The 18,527-nt window shown below is 45.3% G+C and overlaps 1 protein-coding gene across 1 annotated transcript in view; it reads left to right on the plus strand.

Annotated features, from left to right (window-relative positions):
- Positions 1-18,527, plus strand: part of ACAD11 (acyl-CoA dehydrogenase family member 11) — a 106,957-nt gene that overhangs the window by 12,190 nt on the left and 76,240 nt on the right. Inside the window, exon 3 of the mRNA XM_077269055.1 lies at positions 11,574-11,699. Coding sequence (XP_077125170.1) covers positions 11,574-11,699 — 126 coding nt within the window. The remainder of the gene's footprint in view (positions 1-11,573; positions 11,700-18,527) is intronic.

Here is an 18,527-nt window from a genome sequence, read left to right on the forward strand (position 1 = left end):
CAGTGATCCAGAACACTGCCCCCATCCCTTATGGGAAATATGCAAATGCATGTGGGATAGCTGCGGAGACACCATCACGTGTTTCTCAACGCAAGCAGTGAATAGCCAGGCCTTTCCCCGGGAAGGAACAACCACGGGAAGGGCAGCATCCAATACAGGAAAACCACCTATGCCAAGCATGGTATCCATCCACAGACAGCTGTTTCGGGGTGTTTGCCCCTCATCAGTGTGGAGTAGGAATCTACCCGAGGCCAATCATATGTGCCTTTACAGCCTTTTACTAGGCACTGCTCCTAATAGCCAGATTCCTACTCCACACTGATGAGCGGCAAACACCCCAAAACAGCTGTCTGTGGATGGATACCATGCTTGGCATAGGTGGTTTTCCTGTATTGGATGCTGCCCTTCCCGTGGTTGTTCCTTCCCGGGGAAAGGCCTGGCTATTCACTGCTTGCGTTGAGAAACACGTGATGGTGTCTCCGCAGCTATCCCACATGCATTTGCATATTTCCCATAAGGGATGGGGGCAGTGTTCTGGATCACTGCGTTGAGAAACACGTGATGATGTCTCCGCGGTGTTGGATGTTTTGTGTTATGGACCTGGTGGTTAGGTGCACCAGGAATGACCTGATGGTTACACACGGAATCGGGACGAGCTCTGGGGAAATGGGAACTCTGCTGACCGCAAACCCTACTCCTATCAACACAACTAGAAATAGCCGTGGAGCGTGCCTGACTGCCTAGACGCCTCTTCACAGCCTAAGAGCTAAATACCCCTAAAGAAAGGAAACAAAGCCTCACTTGCCTCAGAGCAATTTCCCCAAAGGTAAAAGCAGCCCCCCACAAATATTGACTGTGAGTTAAGAGGAAATCACAAACACAGGATAAAATAGGTTTTAGCAAAGAGAGGCCAGTCTAACTAAACAGATTGAGGATAGAAAAGGGATCTTTGCGGTCAGCACAAAAAGCTACAAAAACCACGCAGCGTGTGCAAAAAATACCCCCGCACCGACTCACGGTGCGGTGGTGCCACTCTGCACCCCCAGAGCTTCCAGCTAGCCAGGCAGTTTCATGATAGCAAGCTGGACTAGAACTTAGCAAGAAAAACAATATGTAACAAATGACATGCAGGAACTTAGCTTCTGCTGAAGTAGACAGGTCCTCAGAAAGATCCAGGAGAGATCTGACCAGTACTAGAACATTGACAGCTGGCATGGAGTAACGATCTGAGTGGAGTTAAATAGAGAATCCAGCCTAGCCCTAAATGAGGGCAGCTGGAAAAGGAATCTCAGAACCAGCAGCTCCACTCACAGCCACCAGAGGGAGTCCATGGACAGAACTCACCGAAGTACCATTCATGACCACAGGAGGGAGTTCGAGAACGGAATTCACAACAGTTTTGGTCTCCCCGAGGCCAATCATCTGTGCCTTTACAGCCTTTTACTAGGCACTGCTCCTAATAGCCAGATTCCTACTCCACACTGATGAGGGGCAAACACCCCGAAACAGCTGTCTGTGGATGGATACCATGCTTGGCATATGTGGTTTTCCTGTATTGGATGCTGCCCTTCCCGTGGTTGTTCCTTCCCGGGGAAAGGCCTGGCTATTCACTGCTTGCGCTGAGAAACACGTGTGTCATGATCTCTGCAAGCAGAGATCATAGCAAGCCTATAGAGGGACAAGCTCTCGGAAGATGGAACTATACTGACCATGAACTAAGCCTGCCGCGCAACTAGAAATAGCCAGGTAGCATTTCCTATTTATTGCTAGATGCCCAGCTCTGGCCTAAGACCTAAATAGCTAGCAGAGGGAAATATAAGACCTGGCTCACCTCTAGAGAAATATTCCAAAGAAGACAGTAGCCCCCCACATATAATGACGGTGAGTTCAGATGAAACAACAAACGCAGCAGGAAAAAGTCTTAGCAAATTTGAGGTCCGCTTACTAGATAGCAGAAGACAGATAGTATACTTTCATGGTCAGCAGAAAAACACTAACAAAACACCATCCAGGGATTACCTTAAACTCTGGCATTAACTCATAACACCAGAGTAGCAATCCCTGATCAACGAGAGCTTTCCAGACACAGTAACAAAACTTCAGCTGTGAACTGGAACAAATAGGCAAACGAAACATGGACAAAAGTCCAACTTATCTAGTAGTTGTCAGAAGCAGGAACAAGCACTGAGAGGCATCAGATAACATTGTTGACCGGCAAGAAACCACCAGAGAAATGAGCTTAAATAGCGACACCCACTACTGATGGAACCAGGTGAAACAGGAAAGAGGATGACAAGTCCAATTCCACAAGCGGCCACCGGGGGAGCCCAGAATCCAAATTCACAACAGTACCCCCCCCTCAAGGAGGGGGCACCGAACCCTCACCAGATCCACCAGGGCGACCAGGATGAGCCCTATGGAAGGCACGAACAAGATCAGAAGCATGAACATCAGATGCATTGACCCAAGAATTATCCTCCTGGCCGTAACCCTTCCAGTTGACCAGATACTGGAGTCTCCGTCTGGAAACACGAGAGTCCAAAATTTTCTCCACAACGTACTCCAACTCACCCTCAACCAACACCGGAGCAGGAGGCTCAACTGAAGGTACAACAGGCACCTCATACCTGCGCAATAACGACCGATGAAAAACGTTATGAATGGAAAAGGACGCAGGGAGGTCCAAACGGAAAGAAACAGGATTAAGAATCTCCAATATTCTATAAGGGCCGATGAACCGAGGTTTAAACTTAGGAGAAGAGACCCTCATAGGGACAAAACGAGAAGACAACCAGACCAAATCTCCAACACAAAGCCGAGAACCAACACGACGATGACGGTTGGCAAAACGCTGAGTCTTCTCCTGGGACAACTTCAAATTGTCCATAACCTGCCCCCAGATGTGATGCAATCTCTCCACCACCGCATCCACTCCAGGACAATCCGAGGATTCCACCTGACCGGAGGAAAATCGAGGGTGAAACCCCGAATTACAGAAAAACGGGGACACCAAGGTGGAAGAGCTGGCCCGATTATTGAGGGCGAACTCTGCCAATGGCAAAAAAGCAACCCAATCATCCTGGTCAGCAGAGACAAAACACCTCAGATATGTCTCCAGGGTCTGATTAGTCCGCTCGGTCTGGCCATTAGTCTGAGGGTGAAAAGCAGATGAAAAAGACAAATCTATGCCCATCCTAGCACAGAATGCCCGCCAAAATCTAGACACAAATTGGGTACCTCTGTCAGAAACAATATTCTCAGGAATACCGTGCAATCGGACAACATTCTGAAAAAACAGAGGAACCAACTCAGAAGAAGAAGGCAACTTGGGCAGAGGAACCAAATGGACCATTTTAGAGAAACGGTCACAGACCACCCAGATGACAGACATCTTCTGGGAAACAGGCAGATCTGAAATAAAATCCATCGAGATGTGTGTCCAAGGCCTCTTAGGAATAGGCAAGGGCAACAGCAGTCCGCTAGCCCGAGAACTACAAGACTTGGCCCGAGCACAAATGTCACATGACTGCACAAAGACTCGCACATCTCGTGACAGGGAAGGCCACCAGAAGGATCTTGCCACCAAATCCCTGGTACCAAAAATTCCGGGATGACCTGCCAATGCAGAAGAATGTACCTCAGAGATGACTCTACTGGTCCAATCATCCGGAACAAACAGTCTATCAGGCGGACAACGATCCGGTCTATCCGCCTGAAACTCTTGCAAGGACCGCCGCAGATCAGGAGAAACGGCCGACAAAATTACTCCCTCCCTAAGGATACCTGTGGGTTCAGTATTACCAGGAGAGTCCGGGTCAAAACTCCTAGAAAGGGCATCTGCCTTAACATTCTTAGAACCCGGTAGGTATGACACCACAAAATTAAAGCGAGAAAAAAATAAAGACCAGCGCGCCTGTCTAGGATTCAGGCGCCTGGCAGTCTCAAGATAAATCAAATTTTTGTGGTCAGTCAATACCACCACCTGATGCTTAGCCCCCTCTAGCCAATGGCGCCACTCCTCAAACGCCCACTTCATGGCCAAAAGCTCCCTATTCCCAACATCATAATTCCGCTCTGCGGGCGAAAATTTGCGAGAAAAGAAGGCACAAGGTCTAATGACGGAGCAGTCGGAACCTTTCTGCGACAACACTGCCCCAGCTCCGATCTCCGAAGCGTCAACCTCAACCTGAAAAGGCAGATTCACATCAGGCTGACGTAACACAGGGGCAGAGGCAAAACGGTGCTTAAGCTCCTGAAAGGCCTCTACAGCATGAGGGGACCAATTAGCAACATCAGCGCCATGTCTGGTCAAATCAGTCAGTGGTTTAACGACATCCGAAAAACCAGCAATAAATCGGCGGTAAAAGTTGGCAAAGCCCAAAAATCTCTGAAGACCCTTAAGAGAGGAGGGCTGAGTCCAGTCACAAATAGCTTGCACCTTGACGGGATCCATCTCAATGGAAGAGGGAGAAAAAATATACCCCAAAAAGGAAATTTTCTGGACCCCAAAAACGCACTTAGACCCCTTCACACATAAAGAATTAGACCGCAGAACCTGAAAAACTCTCCTGACCTGCTGGACATGAGAGTCCCAGTCATCAGAAAAAATCAGAATATCATCCAGATATATTATCATAAATTTATCCAGAAAATCGCGGAAAATATCATGCATAAAAGACTGGAAAACTGAAGGGGCATTAGAAAGACCAAAAGGCATGACCAAATACTCAAAGTGGCCCTCGGGCGTATTAAATGCGGTCTTCCACTCATCCCCCTGCCTGATCCGCACCAAATTATACGCCCCACGAAGATCAATTTTAGAGAACCACTTAGCACCCTCTATACGAGCAAACAAATCAGTAAGCAATGGCAATGGGTATTGGTACTTAACAGTGATCTTATTCAGAAGCCGATAATCAATACATGGTCTCAAAGAGCCGTCCTTTTTTGAGACAAAGAAAAACCCAGCTCCCAAGGGAGAAGAAGATGGACGAATATGTCCCTTTTCCAAAGACTCCTTTATATATTCCCGCATAGCAGCATGTTCCGGCACGGACAAATTAAACAAACGACCCTTTGGATATTTGCAACCCGGTATCAAATCTATGGCACAATCGCACTCACGGTGCGGAGGTAACGACCCAAGCTTGGGTTCATCAAAGACGTCTTGATAATCTGAGAGGAACTCAGGGACTTCAGAGGGAATGGACGACGAAATAGAAACCAAAGGTAAGTCCCCATGAATACCCTTACATCCCCAGCTCAACACAGACATTGCTCTCCAGTCCAAAACTGGATTGTGAGACTGCAACCATGGCAATCCCAGTACCAAATCGTCATGTAAATTATACAGCACCAGGAAACGAATAATCTCCTGGTGATCCGGATTGATACGCATGGTTACTTGTGTCCAGTATTGTGGTTTATTATTAGCCAATGGGGTGGAGTCAATCCCCTTCAGAGGAATAAGAGTCTCCAAAGGCTCTAAATCAAAACCACAACGATTGGCAAAGGACCAATCCATAAGACTCAGAGCGGCGCCAGAGTCAACATAGGCGTCCGTGGCAATGGATGACAAAGAGCAAATCAGGGTTACAGACAAAATAAACTTAGACTGAATGGTGCCAATGGAAACAGACTTATCAAGCTTCTTTGTACGCCTAGAGCATGCTGATATAACATGAGTAGAATCCCCACAATAGAAGCACAATCCATTCTTCCGTCTAAAATTCTGTCGCTCGCTCCTGGACAGAATTCTATCACACTGCATACTTTCTGGCGTCTTTTCCATAGACACCGCCAGATGGTGCACCGGTTTGCGCTCCCGCAGACGCCTATCAATCTGAATAGCCATTGTCATGGACTCATTCAGACCTGCAGGCACAGGGAACCCCACCATAACATCCTTAACGGCATCAGAGAGACCTTCTCTGAAAGTTGCCGCCAAGGCGCACTCATTCCACTGAGTAAGCACAGACCATTTACGGAATTTTTGGCAGTAAACCTCAGCTTCGTCTTGCCCCTGAGATAGTGCCATCAAAGTTTTTTCTGCCTGAAGTTCCAAATGAGGTTCCTCATAAAGCAAGCCCAAGGCCAGAAAAAACGCATCCACATCGCGCAACGCAGGATCCCCTGCTGGCAATGAGAAGGCCCAATCTTGAGGGTCACCCCTGAGCAAGGAAATCACAATCCTAACCTGCTGAGCAGGGTCTCCAGCTGAACGAGACTTCAGGGACAAATAAAGCTTACAATTATTTCGGAAATTCTGGAAGCTAGCTCTATTCCCTGTGAAGAACTCCGGCAAAGGAATTCTCGGCTCAGATACTGGAGCATGTACCACAAAATCTTGTAAATTTTGTACTTTCGTGATGAGATTATTCAAACCCGCAGTTACACTCTGAAGATCCATTATTGTCAGGTGCACACAGAGCCATACAGAGATGAGGAGGAGAGAGAGAAAAAAGACTGCAGCAAGGCAAACTGGAGGGAAAAAAAAAAAAAAATATTCCAGCAGACTTCTTATAACTCTCCTTTCTCAACCTGGGTCTTTAACACTTTATTGGCCGGTCAAACTGTCATGATCTCTGCAAGCAGAGATCATAGCAAGCCTATAGAGGGACAAGCTCTCGGAAGATGGAACTATACTGACCATGAACTAAGCCTGCCGCGCAACTAGAAATAGCCAGGTAGCATTTCCTATTTATTGCTAGATGCCCAGCTCTGGCCTAAGACCTAAATAGCTAGCAGAGGGAAATATAAGACCTGGCTCACCTCTAGAGAAATATTCCAAAGAAGACAGTAGCCCCCCACATATAATGACGGTGAGTTCAGATGAAACAACAAACGCAGCAGGAAAAAGTCTTAGCAAATTTGAGGTCCGCTTACTAGATAGCAGAAGACAGATAGTATACTTTCATGGTCAGCAGAAAAACACTAACAAAACACCATCCAGGGATTACCTTAAACTCTGGCATTAACTCATAACACCAGAGTAGCAATCCCTGATCAACGAGAGCTTTCCAGACACAGTAACAAAACTTCAGCTGTGAACTGGAACAAATAGGCAAACGAAACATGGACAAAAGTCCAACTTATCTAGTAGTTGTCAGAAGCAGGAACAAGCACTGAGAGGCATCAGATAACATTGTTGACCGGCAAGAAACCACCAGAGAAATGAGCTTAAATAGCGACACCCACTACTGATGGAACCAGGTGAAACAGGAAAGAGGATGACAAGTCCAATTCCACAAGCGGCCACCGGGGGAGCCCAGAATCCAAATTCACAACACACGTGATGGTGTCTCCGCAGCTATCCCACATGCATTTGCATATTTCCCATAAGGGATGGGGGCAGTGTTCTGGATCACTGCGTTGAGAAACACGTGATGGTGTCTCCGCGGTGTTGGATGTTTTGGTCTCCCCGAGGCCAATCATCTGTGCCTTTACAGCCTTTTACTAGGCACTGCTCCTAATAGCCAGATTCCTACTCCACACTGATGAGGGGCAAACACCCTGAAACAGCTGTCTGTGGATGGATACCATGCTTGGCATAGGTGGTTTTCCTGTATTGGATGCTGCCCTTCCCGTGGTTGTTCCTTCCCGGGGAAAGGCCTGGCTATTCACTGCTTGCGTTGAGAAACACGTGATGGTGTCTCCGCAGCTATCCCACATGCATTTGCATATTTCCCATAAGGGATGGGGGCAGTGTTCTGGATCACTGCGTTGAGAAACACGTGATGGTGTCTCCGCGGTGTTGGATGTTTTGGTCTCCCCGAGGCCAATCATCTGTGCCTTTACAATCTTACTTTTTAAAGGGAATCTGTCTCCAGGATTTTTGTTACCTCATCTGGAAACTGCACAATGTAGGAAATGAGACCTTGATTCCAGCGATGTATTACTGGATGCAGTAGTTGTGATACAATCGGAGGTTTTAGTTGTAGCCTGCAGCAGAGCTGAGAAAGATACACCCGCCTACACCAGGCTCTGTATGTACATTTGAAAACACAAAAAAGCACAGTAAAACCAAAACCACTCTGTTGCAAAAAAATCACAGTGGACAGCAAGTGCTAGTAAAAAGATGGAAAAAACAGGGTATTTGGTTGATACGTTTTTTGCAAAAAATGTATATTAAGCCGCTGTACCAATCGCCAAGGTATACCCATATCACAGCAGTCCTAACATTTTTTGCAAAAAACGTATCAACCAAATACCCTGTTTTTTCCATCTTTTTACTAGCACTTGCTGTCCACTGTGATTTTTTTGCAACAGAGTGGTTTTGGTTTTACTGTGCTTTTTTGTGTTTTCAAGTCTCTTGGTGGTGTGAACATGTCTTTACTGGCTTGTTCACTGTGCGCGCAGCTCATGTGTTCTGGTTCTGTATGTACATTGTCTATTGACAGTGAACTGCTTATCAGAGGTGGCGTGGCCTGACGACATGGCAAGAGAAAGTTAGTTTTGAAGTGATTATGTCCTAGTGATAAAACCTTCATTGTAAGTAAACAGCACACAGCCTGATAAGTGACATATCACTGAATTCAGTGCTTTTACCCCTACCACATGCTGCCCTCAAATTACATAGCAAAAACCTACTCACATATTCCCTTTAATTCAGGGTTCAGAAAATCTGAAGCAACCACGGGGAGTGACATTCTCTGTTGTGAACTCTATTTTTGGGCTCCCTCTAGTGGTCACAAGCGGTACTGGGTAGTGTTGTATTTCTGCAGGTTGCTTCATCAGCTGGTTCGTTATCCTTGGTTGGTTTCCTATTTAGCCCACCTGGATACTCAGTTCCTTGCCTGCTATCAATGTATTCAGTGCTCTTCAGATTCCTTGTGATTACCTTGCTCCCAGCCTCTCCAAGACAAGCTAAGTTTTTGTCCGTTCATTTTTTGATTATCAGCATTCATCATGTTTCTTGTCCAGCTTGCTAGGATGTGATCTCCTCGCTTGCTGGTTGCTCTAGGGGACTGAGTTTCTCCCCCCACACCGTTAGTTGGTGCGGGGGTTCTTGAATCTCAGTGTGGATATTTTGTAAGGGTTTTTTACTGACCGCACAGACCCCTTTACTATTTTCTGCTAACTAGTATTAGTGGGCCTCATTTGCTGAATCTGTTTTCACCCCTGTGTATGTGCCTTCCTCTTACCTCACCGTTATTATTTGTTGGGGGCTTCTATATCTTTGGGGATTATTTCTCTGGAGGCAAGAGAGGTCTTTCTTTCTCTCCAGGGGTAGTTAGTTCCTCAGGCTGGCTCGAGACGTCTAGGAATTTTTTAGGCACGTTCACCGGCTACTTCTAGTGTGTTTGGATAGGTTCAGATTTGCGGTCAGTCCAGTTTGCCACCTCCCTAGAGCTTGTCCTATGTTTGTTACTTAGCTGGAGTAATTCGTGATCCTCAACCACTAAGGATCATAACAATTCTCCTAGCGGAAACTGCCCACTCCCTACACTATAAGGGTATGTGCACACGCTGCAAATTACTCTGCAGATTTTTCTACTGATTTTGGTAAATCTGCAGGTAAACCGCACAGCGGAATTAATGTGGAATGACCGCGGATTTAAAGCGTTTTTTTTGCGATTTTTTTTTTTTTTTTTGTGTGGATTCCACCTGCGGTTTTACACCTGCGGATTCCTATTACGGAGCAGGTGTAAACCGCTGCGGAATCCGCACAAAGAATTGACATGCTGCGGAATAAACAATGCTACGTTTCTGCGCATTTTTTTCCGCAGCATGTGCACTGTGGATTTTGTTTTCCATAGGTTTACATGGTACTGTAAACTCAGGGAAAACTGCTGCCAATCCGCAGCTGCCAATCCGCTGCAGATCCGCAGCAAAATCCGCAACGTGTGCACATAGCCTTAAGCTTCCTTCACATGTTCTTGTCTCCAGTACATGTGGTGACAGTTTTCATACGTACTGGAGGCACTTGCACACGTAGACCCATGCCAACCTATTGGTCTGCGCACGTCAGTGTGTTTCCATGGTCCGTGTGCAAAATATCTTGCCATGTCCGTTTTTTTTTTTTCAGTCCTTTAATTGAAAATTGCACTCCTGACCCTCTTTTACCCATTTATTAACTTAAAAATAAAAAATCAAAGTAATACTCAATTGTCTTCCGTTAATTCATAATAAGGTCCCACGACGATCCCAAATTCTGCTACATCCGTATAGTCTGGTGAACCATGACATTGGAAATGTGACCGCTCACCACGCCAGGTGACACACACTGAGTTAGTTTAGTGTGAGAACGTGGCTGCAGTGTCTAACTTTGATGTCATTAAGGTTAGTGCAGGTCACAGGCAGGGGTTCTCACGGTAATCTCTGTGTGAGCCAGCCTATGAACTACGGTAATCTTACTGACGTCACTGCGCGCAGCGTGTTCTTAGCCTGGAAGGGGTCTAATATTTATGACCCCTTCCCAGCCTATTTATGTCAGCCTGCAGCTGTCTGTTTAGCCTTTGCTGGTTAGTAAAATAGGAGGATAAGCAAACAGCTGTGAGCTGTTAAAAGGCTGGGAACTTTTTATGGCTATTGGCCCCTTCACAGAATATTAACACCACCTGTCTGCTTTCCCTCAACTAATTAGGAAAGTTAAGGGGGACCCCACACCATTTTTCTTTATTTATTTTAATACGCATGATACAGAGACTGGCGCTGCCTCGAACACTCAGTAGTGTTGCACTGATCGCAGGGAGACCAAGCGACAATGATGAGAATTGGATTCAGCGCATAGGAACAGCGCTAACTGTACTTCTTTTTCCCATACACCAAAAGGTGTCACACTGGGGCACACAAATGTTGCACACGAACATGGATAGCACTGGTACTGTTTTTGTCCTGTGTATCTGTAATATATCAGGACGTGTGAAAGAGGCCTAACAATATAACGTACAAGACCCCAGCGGCAGAGCTCCACAAGAACGACTGCAATGCTGCCGGCAAAGCTTCCTCAGGAAAAAGATTGCTGGCGTTTTTCCCAAAGTTGCTTCCCTGGGATAAGACGATGGCTGCGCTAGTGTCTAAAGGATGTTATGTACCCCTAGCCTATAGGTTTTATTTAGAAAACCTATTACAGGCAATTTAGTATTGAGGGACCCAGTTCAGGTACCCAAATTAGAAAGTGACTGAAATGTTTTTTTGTTTTCTTTTCTGGTGCATTTCAGCCATATTTAAAACAGACTGGGTAGTTCTACCTTATCCAGTAGTTAGCACCATTTAAAGTCCCACCAAGGATAACATTTTCAAGGCGTTTGTATGTTCTCCCCGTATTTGAGTGGCTTTCTTCCCACACTCCAAAGACATATTGATAAGGAATGTGGACTGTGAGCCTCAGTGGGGACAATGATGATGTCTGTTTTGCGCTGTTAAGTTATGGTGTTATATGTGAATGAATTGTCTGCTGCTGGATTAACTTCAGAATACCCTTGAGTATTAGTCCCAGTTTATGGTTCGTATTTAAAAAAACAGGAAATGGTTTATGTGACATAATTCCAGTTCTGAGTGCCACCAGTAAGCTTATAAATGACTAACAGAAAAAAGCAATACTTCCACACCGGTTGTTTGTTTTTTCTTAGATTGAAAGAGAATATGAAGTACAGATTGCTTTATTTTCTGCTGGATTTCCTGTGCCAAGGCCCCTAATCTACTGTCGAGATGTCTCGGTTATCGGTACAGAATTTTATGTGATGGAACATGTGCAGGTTAGTTTTTCTTGCATAACAAACCTGTCTCTTTGATTTGAGAACATAGTAAGACCTCGCTTCTGTGTCTGCACTCACTTTGCAGTACTTCTCAGTGGTGCTGAAATCTAATGGCACTCTGAAATGAGAGCTCTCTGGTTTTCCTGTCACTTCATATGTCTTTTGCTGACACCCTGACCACCTACGATTCTTAAGGTTTTCCCATAAATCAGTGAAACAAATATAATTTGGTCAACCGCTGCATATATTGGCTCCTCCATACAAATGTATGCTTCTCTTTGCCAAGAGTGCAGGTGTTTTTATTGAGAAATGGAGTAATTTGCTGCCAGATACTTCTTGTGGTGGCCTGTTTTTCAGGTAAGCAAAATATCCAGGTGTTGGAATTCAGCATGCACTAATTTCCTCTTTCTTGATCTCATCTGTTGGGAATAGCCTCCATAAACATTAGATGGTCAGCCAATGCTGCCAAAAGAGACTACTGGAGCCAAGGATGATCTTGGGAGGTCAGCTAGTCATTACTTTACAGGTTTTCCTTCAGGAGATATGGGTGGTTTTAAAAGAGACAAGCTGAAATTTAAGTCTACAGACAATGCTCCACGGAAAAAATGTGCAAATTGTTGAGAGCTCTAATTTACAGAGTTTTCTGTTTTCACTCCTACATACAGTAATGGTTGAAAGCGTTGGTACCCTTTAAATTGTTTCAGAAAATGGAAGCATTACTCCCAAAAAGTTATTGCAGTTACACGTTTATTTCCTTTGTGTGTTTTGGAACAGAAAAAAAGGCAAATAAAACATATTTTAACACAACCTTAAAAATGGGCTGGGCAAAAAGTTGGCACTCTCAACTTAATATTTAGTTGCACACCCATTGGAATAAATAACTGCAATCAGTCGTTAAAATCAACAACTTCTCACTCTTTTTTCAAGTAGAATTTTGAACCACTCTTCTTTTGAAAACTGCTCCAAGTTTGTATTTTAGATTGTAAGCTCGTATGAGCAGGGTCGTCAGTATCTTTGCATTAATTATTGTATTATCGTTAACTTTGTTATGGCTGTTGTATATGAACTCTTGAATTGTAAAGCGCTGCAGAAAATGTTGGGGCTATAGAAATAAAGATTATTATTAGGTCTCTCGGTATCATTCCCGAAAAGAAGGAAGAATTGGAAGCATTTAAAGAGGCCAGGGTGGATGAACACTGAACTTAGTCACTTATTAAAAAGGAAAAATATAAATGTATATCAAATGGAAAGAGGGGGCATATCTAAAGAAGAATATAATGCTGTTTGCGGGGAATGCAGGATAAGAGTTAGAAGAGCTAACGCCAGTAATGAAGTAAGGCTTGCAAGGGAGACCAAAAGCAGTAAAAAAGGATTTGAGGGGTATGTCAAAAGCAAAAGAAAAGTCAAAGATGCTATAGGATTTTTTACAGGATGAAAAGGGTGAAGTGGTCAAAAACGATTTTGAGAAGGCCAAACTTTTAAATTCCTATTTTGCATCTGTGTTCTGATGTGTTCGGCATCTCCGGAGGGCCCGCTGGCAGCTCCATCGGTACAATGCGGTGGCCTCCGGGAAAATGGCCGCTGCTCAGATTCAGATCTCGTGTCCCGAGATCTCGGGACGAGATCTGAATCTGAGCATGCGCCGCCCCCAGCGGCCATTTTCCCGGAGGCCACCGCATCGCACCTATTGAGCTGCCTCCGGGAAAATGGCCGCTGCTCAGATTCAGATCTCGTCTCCCGAGATCTCGGGACACGAGATCTGAATCTGAGCAGCGGCCATTTTCCCGGAGGCCACCGCATTGTACCGAGCTGCGAGGGGGGCCTCCGGGCTTTAAGGAGATGCTGGAGGAGCCCCGACTGCAAGAAGATACGCCGCCGCCGCCGCCCCACAGCACAGAGGCCCCACACTGCAGAAGAGGAGCCGCCGCCCCACAGCACAGCAGCCGCCGCTCCCAGCAGAGACCCCACGCTGCAGCGCTACGATCAGGTAATGGGGGATACTCACTTTCCTGTGAGACGCCCCCTCGTCGTCATCAGGACCATTCCCCCCCCCCCCAAAAGGCACATATTCACCGGCCCTATAAGACGACATACGGTGTATAAGAAGACCCCCGACTTTTAAGAAGATTTTCTATTTTAACTGGTAAAGTTGGGGGGTCGTCTTATACGCCCAGTCGTCTTATACGCCGGAAAATACGGTAGCTAGAATCTTTGAAAAATCCTGGAAAACAGGAGAAGTCCCAGAAATTAGGAGAAGGGCAAATGCTGTCTCTATCTGCAAAAAAAGGAAATTTCAGGCTAGTGAGCTTACTTCTATACCAGGAAAGATATTTGAACAAATTATTAAACAGCATGTAAGTACTTGGATTAGAATACACTATTTAACCAGAGACAGCATGGGTTTGTAGCAAGCAAGTCATGCCAGACTAATCTAATTTCCTTCTATGATGGAATCACTGACTGGGTGGATCAGCGAAATGCAGTAGATAAAGTGTATCTTGACTTCAGCAAAGCATTTGATAAAGTATCTCATACTTTCCTTTTTGAAAAAATTACCAAGTATGGGATTGACAAAGCTATGGTTAGATGGATTAATAACTAGCTCAGCGATTTTTCTTAATGAGTGGTAATAAATGGTTGCACATTCTGTTGGAATAGTGTTTCAAGTGGGGTTCCACAAGACCCTGTCCTGGCCCCAGTGTTGTTCAACATTTTTTATAAATGATCTACATAAGGGAGTGAATGGTAAACTAATCAAATTTTCAGATGAAGCAAAGCTAGGAGGCATGGCTAGCACCCGTGAAGACATAGAAAGGATTCAGAAGGATCTAGATAAGCTTGAATAAGCTTGAACAATGGGCAGTGACTAATAGAATGGTATTTAACAGGGAGAAATGTAAGATTCTACATCAGCGCAAGAAAAATGAAAATGACATTTATAGATTGGGAGGAATAGAACTAAGTAGCAGCACGTGTGAAAAACCTTTGGGTATACCAATAGATCACAGACTGCACATGAGTCAACAGTGTGATGAAGCAGCAAAAAAGCAAACACAGTTCTAAGATGCATTAAGAGAAGCATAGAGTCTAGAGATCACGTGAAGTAATTATTCCAGCACATAAGAAAAAAGAAATGGCTTAAAAAGCCATAGCCAGCTCACCAACCAGTCCTGCAGGTACGGAGCACGGAAGTTCGTCCTGATTTGCTGCTGCTAGGAAGTAATTATTCCCCTCTACTCATCCTTGGTCAGGCCTCACCTGGAATACTGTGTCCAGTTCTGGGCACAACATTTTAAAAAGGACATTGAAAAACTGGACTGCAAAGTATGTCCTACGAGGAAAGGTTAAAAGATCTGGGTATGTTTACATTGCAAAAATTAAGGCTGAGAGGAGACTTAGTCTGGTTTCACATTTGCGGATGGAGGGCTGCGTACTTCCTCTGTGAAGCTCCTCCTCCGGTCAGCTCCACCTACGTCGGCATGCGGCGTGCGTACCCTATCTTTACCATTAGGTAAGCAGGCCATGCCGATGTATGTGGATGCCTTCGCATGCATTGTTTTTACGGTGCAGCGACCACACCAAATTGCAACTCGTTGCGTTCAACGCAGGTTGCCGCACTGTCAAATGACTTCAGAAGTCTACAGCGCTTTGTTTTCATCCAGTTCTGGGGGCTTCTTGAAGTATGTTTGGGGTCTGCTGGTAGACCCATGACCTTGGACACAAACTCAGTTTTCTGACATTGGGTAGTACATTGTGACCCAAAATCCTTTGGCAATCTTCAGATTTCATGATGCCTTGTACATAATCAAGGGACCCAGTGCCAGAGGCAGCAAAACAACCCCAAAATACCTTTGAACCTCCACCAAATTTGACTATAGGCACTGTGTTCTTTGTAGGCCTCATTCCATTTTTGGGAAACAGTATAATGATCTGCTTTATCAAAAAGCTCTAGCTTGTTCTCCTTTGTCCACCTGACTCTTTCCCAGAAGGATTTTGGCTTGCTCACGTACATTTTGGCAAACTGCAGTCTAGCTTTTTTTATGTCTTTGTCAGCAGATGGGTCCTCCTGGGTGTCCTGCCATAGCATTTCATTCAAATGTTGATGGATAGTGTGTGCTGACACTGCACTCTATACCTGCAGGCAGCTTGAATTTCTTTGGAACTTGACAGGGGCTGCTTGTCTACCATCCGCACCATCCTGCGTTGCAACCATTCATCAATTTTTCTCTGCCGTCCCCGGCAAGTGAGATTGCTAAACAAAGGAACAGCAAGATTTCTGGAGATGGTCCTGTACCTTTGAGATGGTTGATATTTTTCAACAATTTTGGTTCTCAAGTCCTCAGTCCTCTTCTTCTCTTTCTGTTCTCCATGCATACACACACATAATGCAAAGATTGAGCCAACTTCTCCCCTTTTTGTCTGGTTTCAGGTGTGATTTTCATATTGCACACACATGTTGCTTGCCGCAGTTGAGTTTTAATAAGCATCACATGCTTGAAGCAAAGTTGTTTACCAATTTTTTTTTTGTGTGTGAAATTGTACAAATTGCCCCCTTTTTTCTCTTCTTGTGTATTGGAACAACACAAAAAAGGAAATGAACATGTGTAATTGCAATAATTTTCTGGGAGAAATACTTCATTTTCTGGAACGTTTTCAAGGCCAGCACTTTCGGTCATAACTGTATGTGTTAGTTGGAAAGCCACTTTTTAAAGTGGTTTTCCACTTCCACCAAATTTCGGTCAGTTTAGTTTACTGCCTGTAATTCACTGTTAGGATTCGTCTTTGCTAGCAGTTGTTATTATTATTATTATTATTATTATTATTTATTATTATAGCACCATTTATTCCATGGCGCATTACATGTGAGGAGAGGTATACATAATAAAAACAAGAACAATAATCTTAAACAATACAAGTCACAGCTGGTACAGGAGGAGAGAGGACCCTGCCCGCAAGGGCTCACAATCTACAAGGGATGGGTGAGGATACAGTAGGTGAGCATAGAGCTGATCTTGCAGTAGTTTGGTTGATCGGTGGTTACTGCAAGTTGTAGGCTTGCCGGAAGAAGTAGGTCTTCAGGTTCTTTTTGAAGGTTTCTATGGTAGGTGAGAGTCTGATATGTTGCGGTAGAGAGTTCCAGAGTAGGGGTGATGCGCGAGAGAAATCTTGTATGCGATTGTGGGAAGAGGAGATAAGAGGGGAGTAGAAAAGAAGATCTTGTGAGGATCGGAGGTTGCGTGCAGGTAAGTACAGGGAGACAAGGTCACAGATATATGGAGGAGACAGGATGTGGATGGCTTTGTATGTCATGGTTAGGCTTTTGTACTGGAGTCTCTGGGTAATGGGGAGCAGGTGAAGGGATTGACAGAGGGGAGAGGCCGGGGAATAGCGGGGGGACAGGTGGATTAGTCGGGCAGCTGAGTTAAGAATAGATTGGAGGGGTGCAAGAGTGTTAGAGGGGAGGCCACGGAGCAGGAGGTTACAGTAGTCGAGGCGGGAGATGATGAGGGCATGGACTAGGGTTTTTGCAGATTCATGGTTTAGTAATGTACGGATCCGTGAAATATTTTTGAGTTGAGGCAAGAAATGGAAAGGGCTTGGATATGCGGTTTGAAGGAGAGATCAGTGTCAAGGATTACCCCGAGGCAGCGAGCTTGTGGGACTGGGGAGAGTGGGCAGCCATTTACTGTAATGGATAGGTTTGTTGGGGGGGTCGCGTGAGATGGGGGAAAGACAAGGAATTCTGTTTTGTCCATGTTAAGTTTTAGAAATCTAGAGGAGAAGAAGGATGAAATAGCGGACAGACATTGAGGGATTCTGGTTAGTAGGGTGGTGATATCTGGTCCAGAGATGTAGCTCTGTGTGTCATCAGCATAGAGATGATACCGAAAACCGTGAGATTCTATGAGCTATCCCAGGCCAAAAGTGTAAATGGAGAAGAGCAGGGGCCCTAGAACTGAACCTTGCGGGACTCCGACAGATAGGGGGCGAGGTGAGGAGGTGGTGTGTGAATGGGAGACGCTGAATGTTCAGTCAGGTATGACGAGATCCAGGATCGGGCCAAGTCTGTGATGCCAAGGGATGAGAGGGTCTGCAGTAATAGGGAATGGTCCACTGTGTCAAAGGCAGAGGACAGGTCCAGGAGGAGGAGGATAGAGTAGTGTTGCTTGCTCTTGACGGTTAATAGGTTATTGGTGACCTTAGTTAGGGCAGTTTCAGTGGAGTGGTGTGACCGGAAGCCTGATTGTAAGCGGTCGAAGAGGGAGCAGGAAGATAGATGGGAGGACAGTTCAAGATGGACATGTTGTTCCAGTAGTTTGGAGGCATAGGGTTGAAGTGATATAGGGCAATAGCTAAATACAGAGGATGGGTCAAGAGAGGGATTTTTGAGGATAGGCATGATTGAGGCATGTTTAAAGTTTGAGGGGAAAACACCAGTTGTTAGTGTTAGGTTGAAGAGATGGGTTAGAGTTGGGATGAAGACTGTGACGAGGTTTGGGATGAAGTGGGAAGGGATCGGGTCAAGTGCACAGGTGGTGAGATGTGATCTTGAGAGTAGAGTGGAGAGTCGATCTACTGTATGGTGGAGAAGTTGGTTTTGGAGGTGGAGGGCTGGGTAGTTGGGAGGAAGGGCTCTGGGGGTTGTCGACTAAAACTGTCTCTGATGTTCTCAATCTTCTGCTTGAAAAATGAGGCAAAGTCTTCAGCTGAGAAGAGTGAGGAGGGAGGAGGTGCTGGGGGACGGAGGAGAGAGTTGAAGGTGTTGAATAACTGTTTAGGGTTGTGAGACAGGGAGGATATGAGAGATGAGAAGTAGGTTTGTTTTGC

The sequence above is a fragment of the Ranitomeya variabilis genome, chromosome 6 (genome assembly GCF_051348905.1).
Source record: "Ranitomeya variabilis isolate aRanVar5 chromosome 6, aRanVar5.hap1, whole genome shotgun sequence".
In the NCBI taxonomy this organism is placed as follows: domain Eukaryota; kingdom Metazoa; phylum Chordata; class Amphibia; order Anura; family Dendrobatidae; genus Ranitomeya; species Ranitomeya variabilis.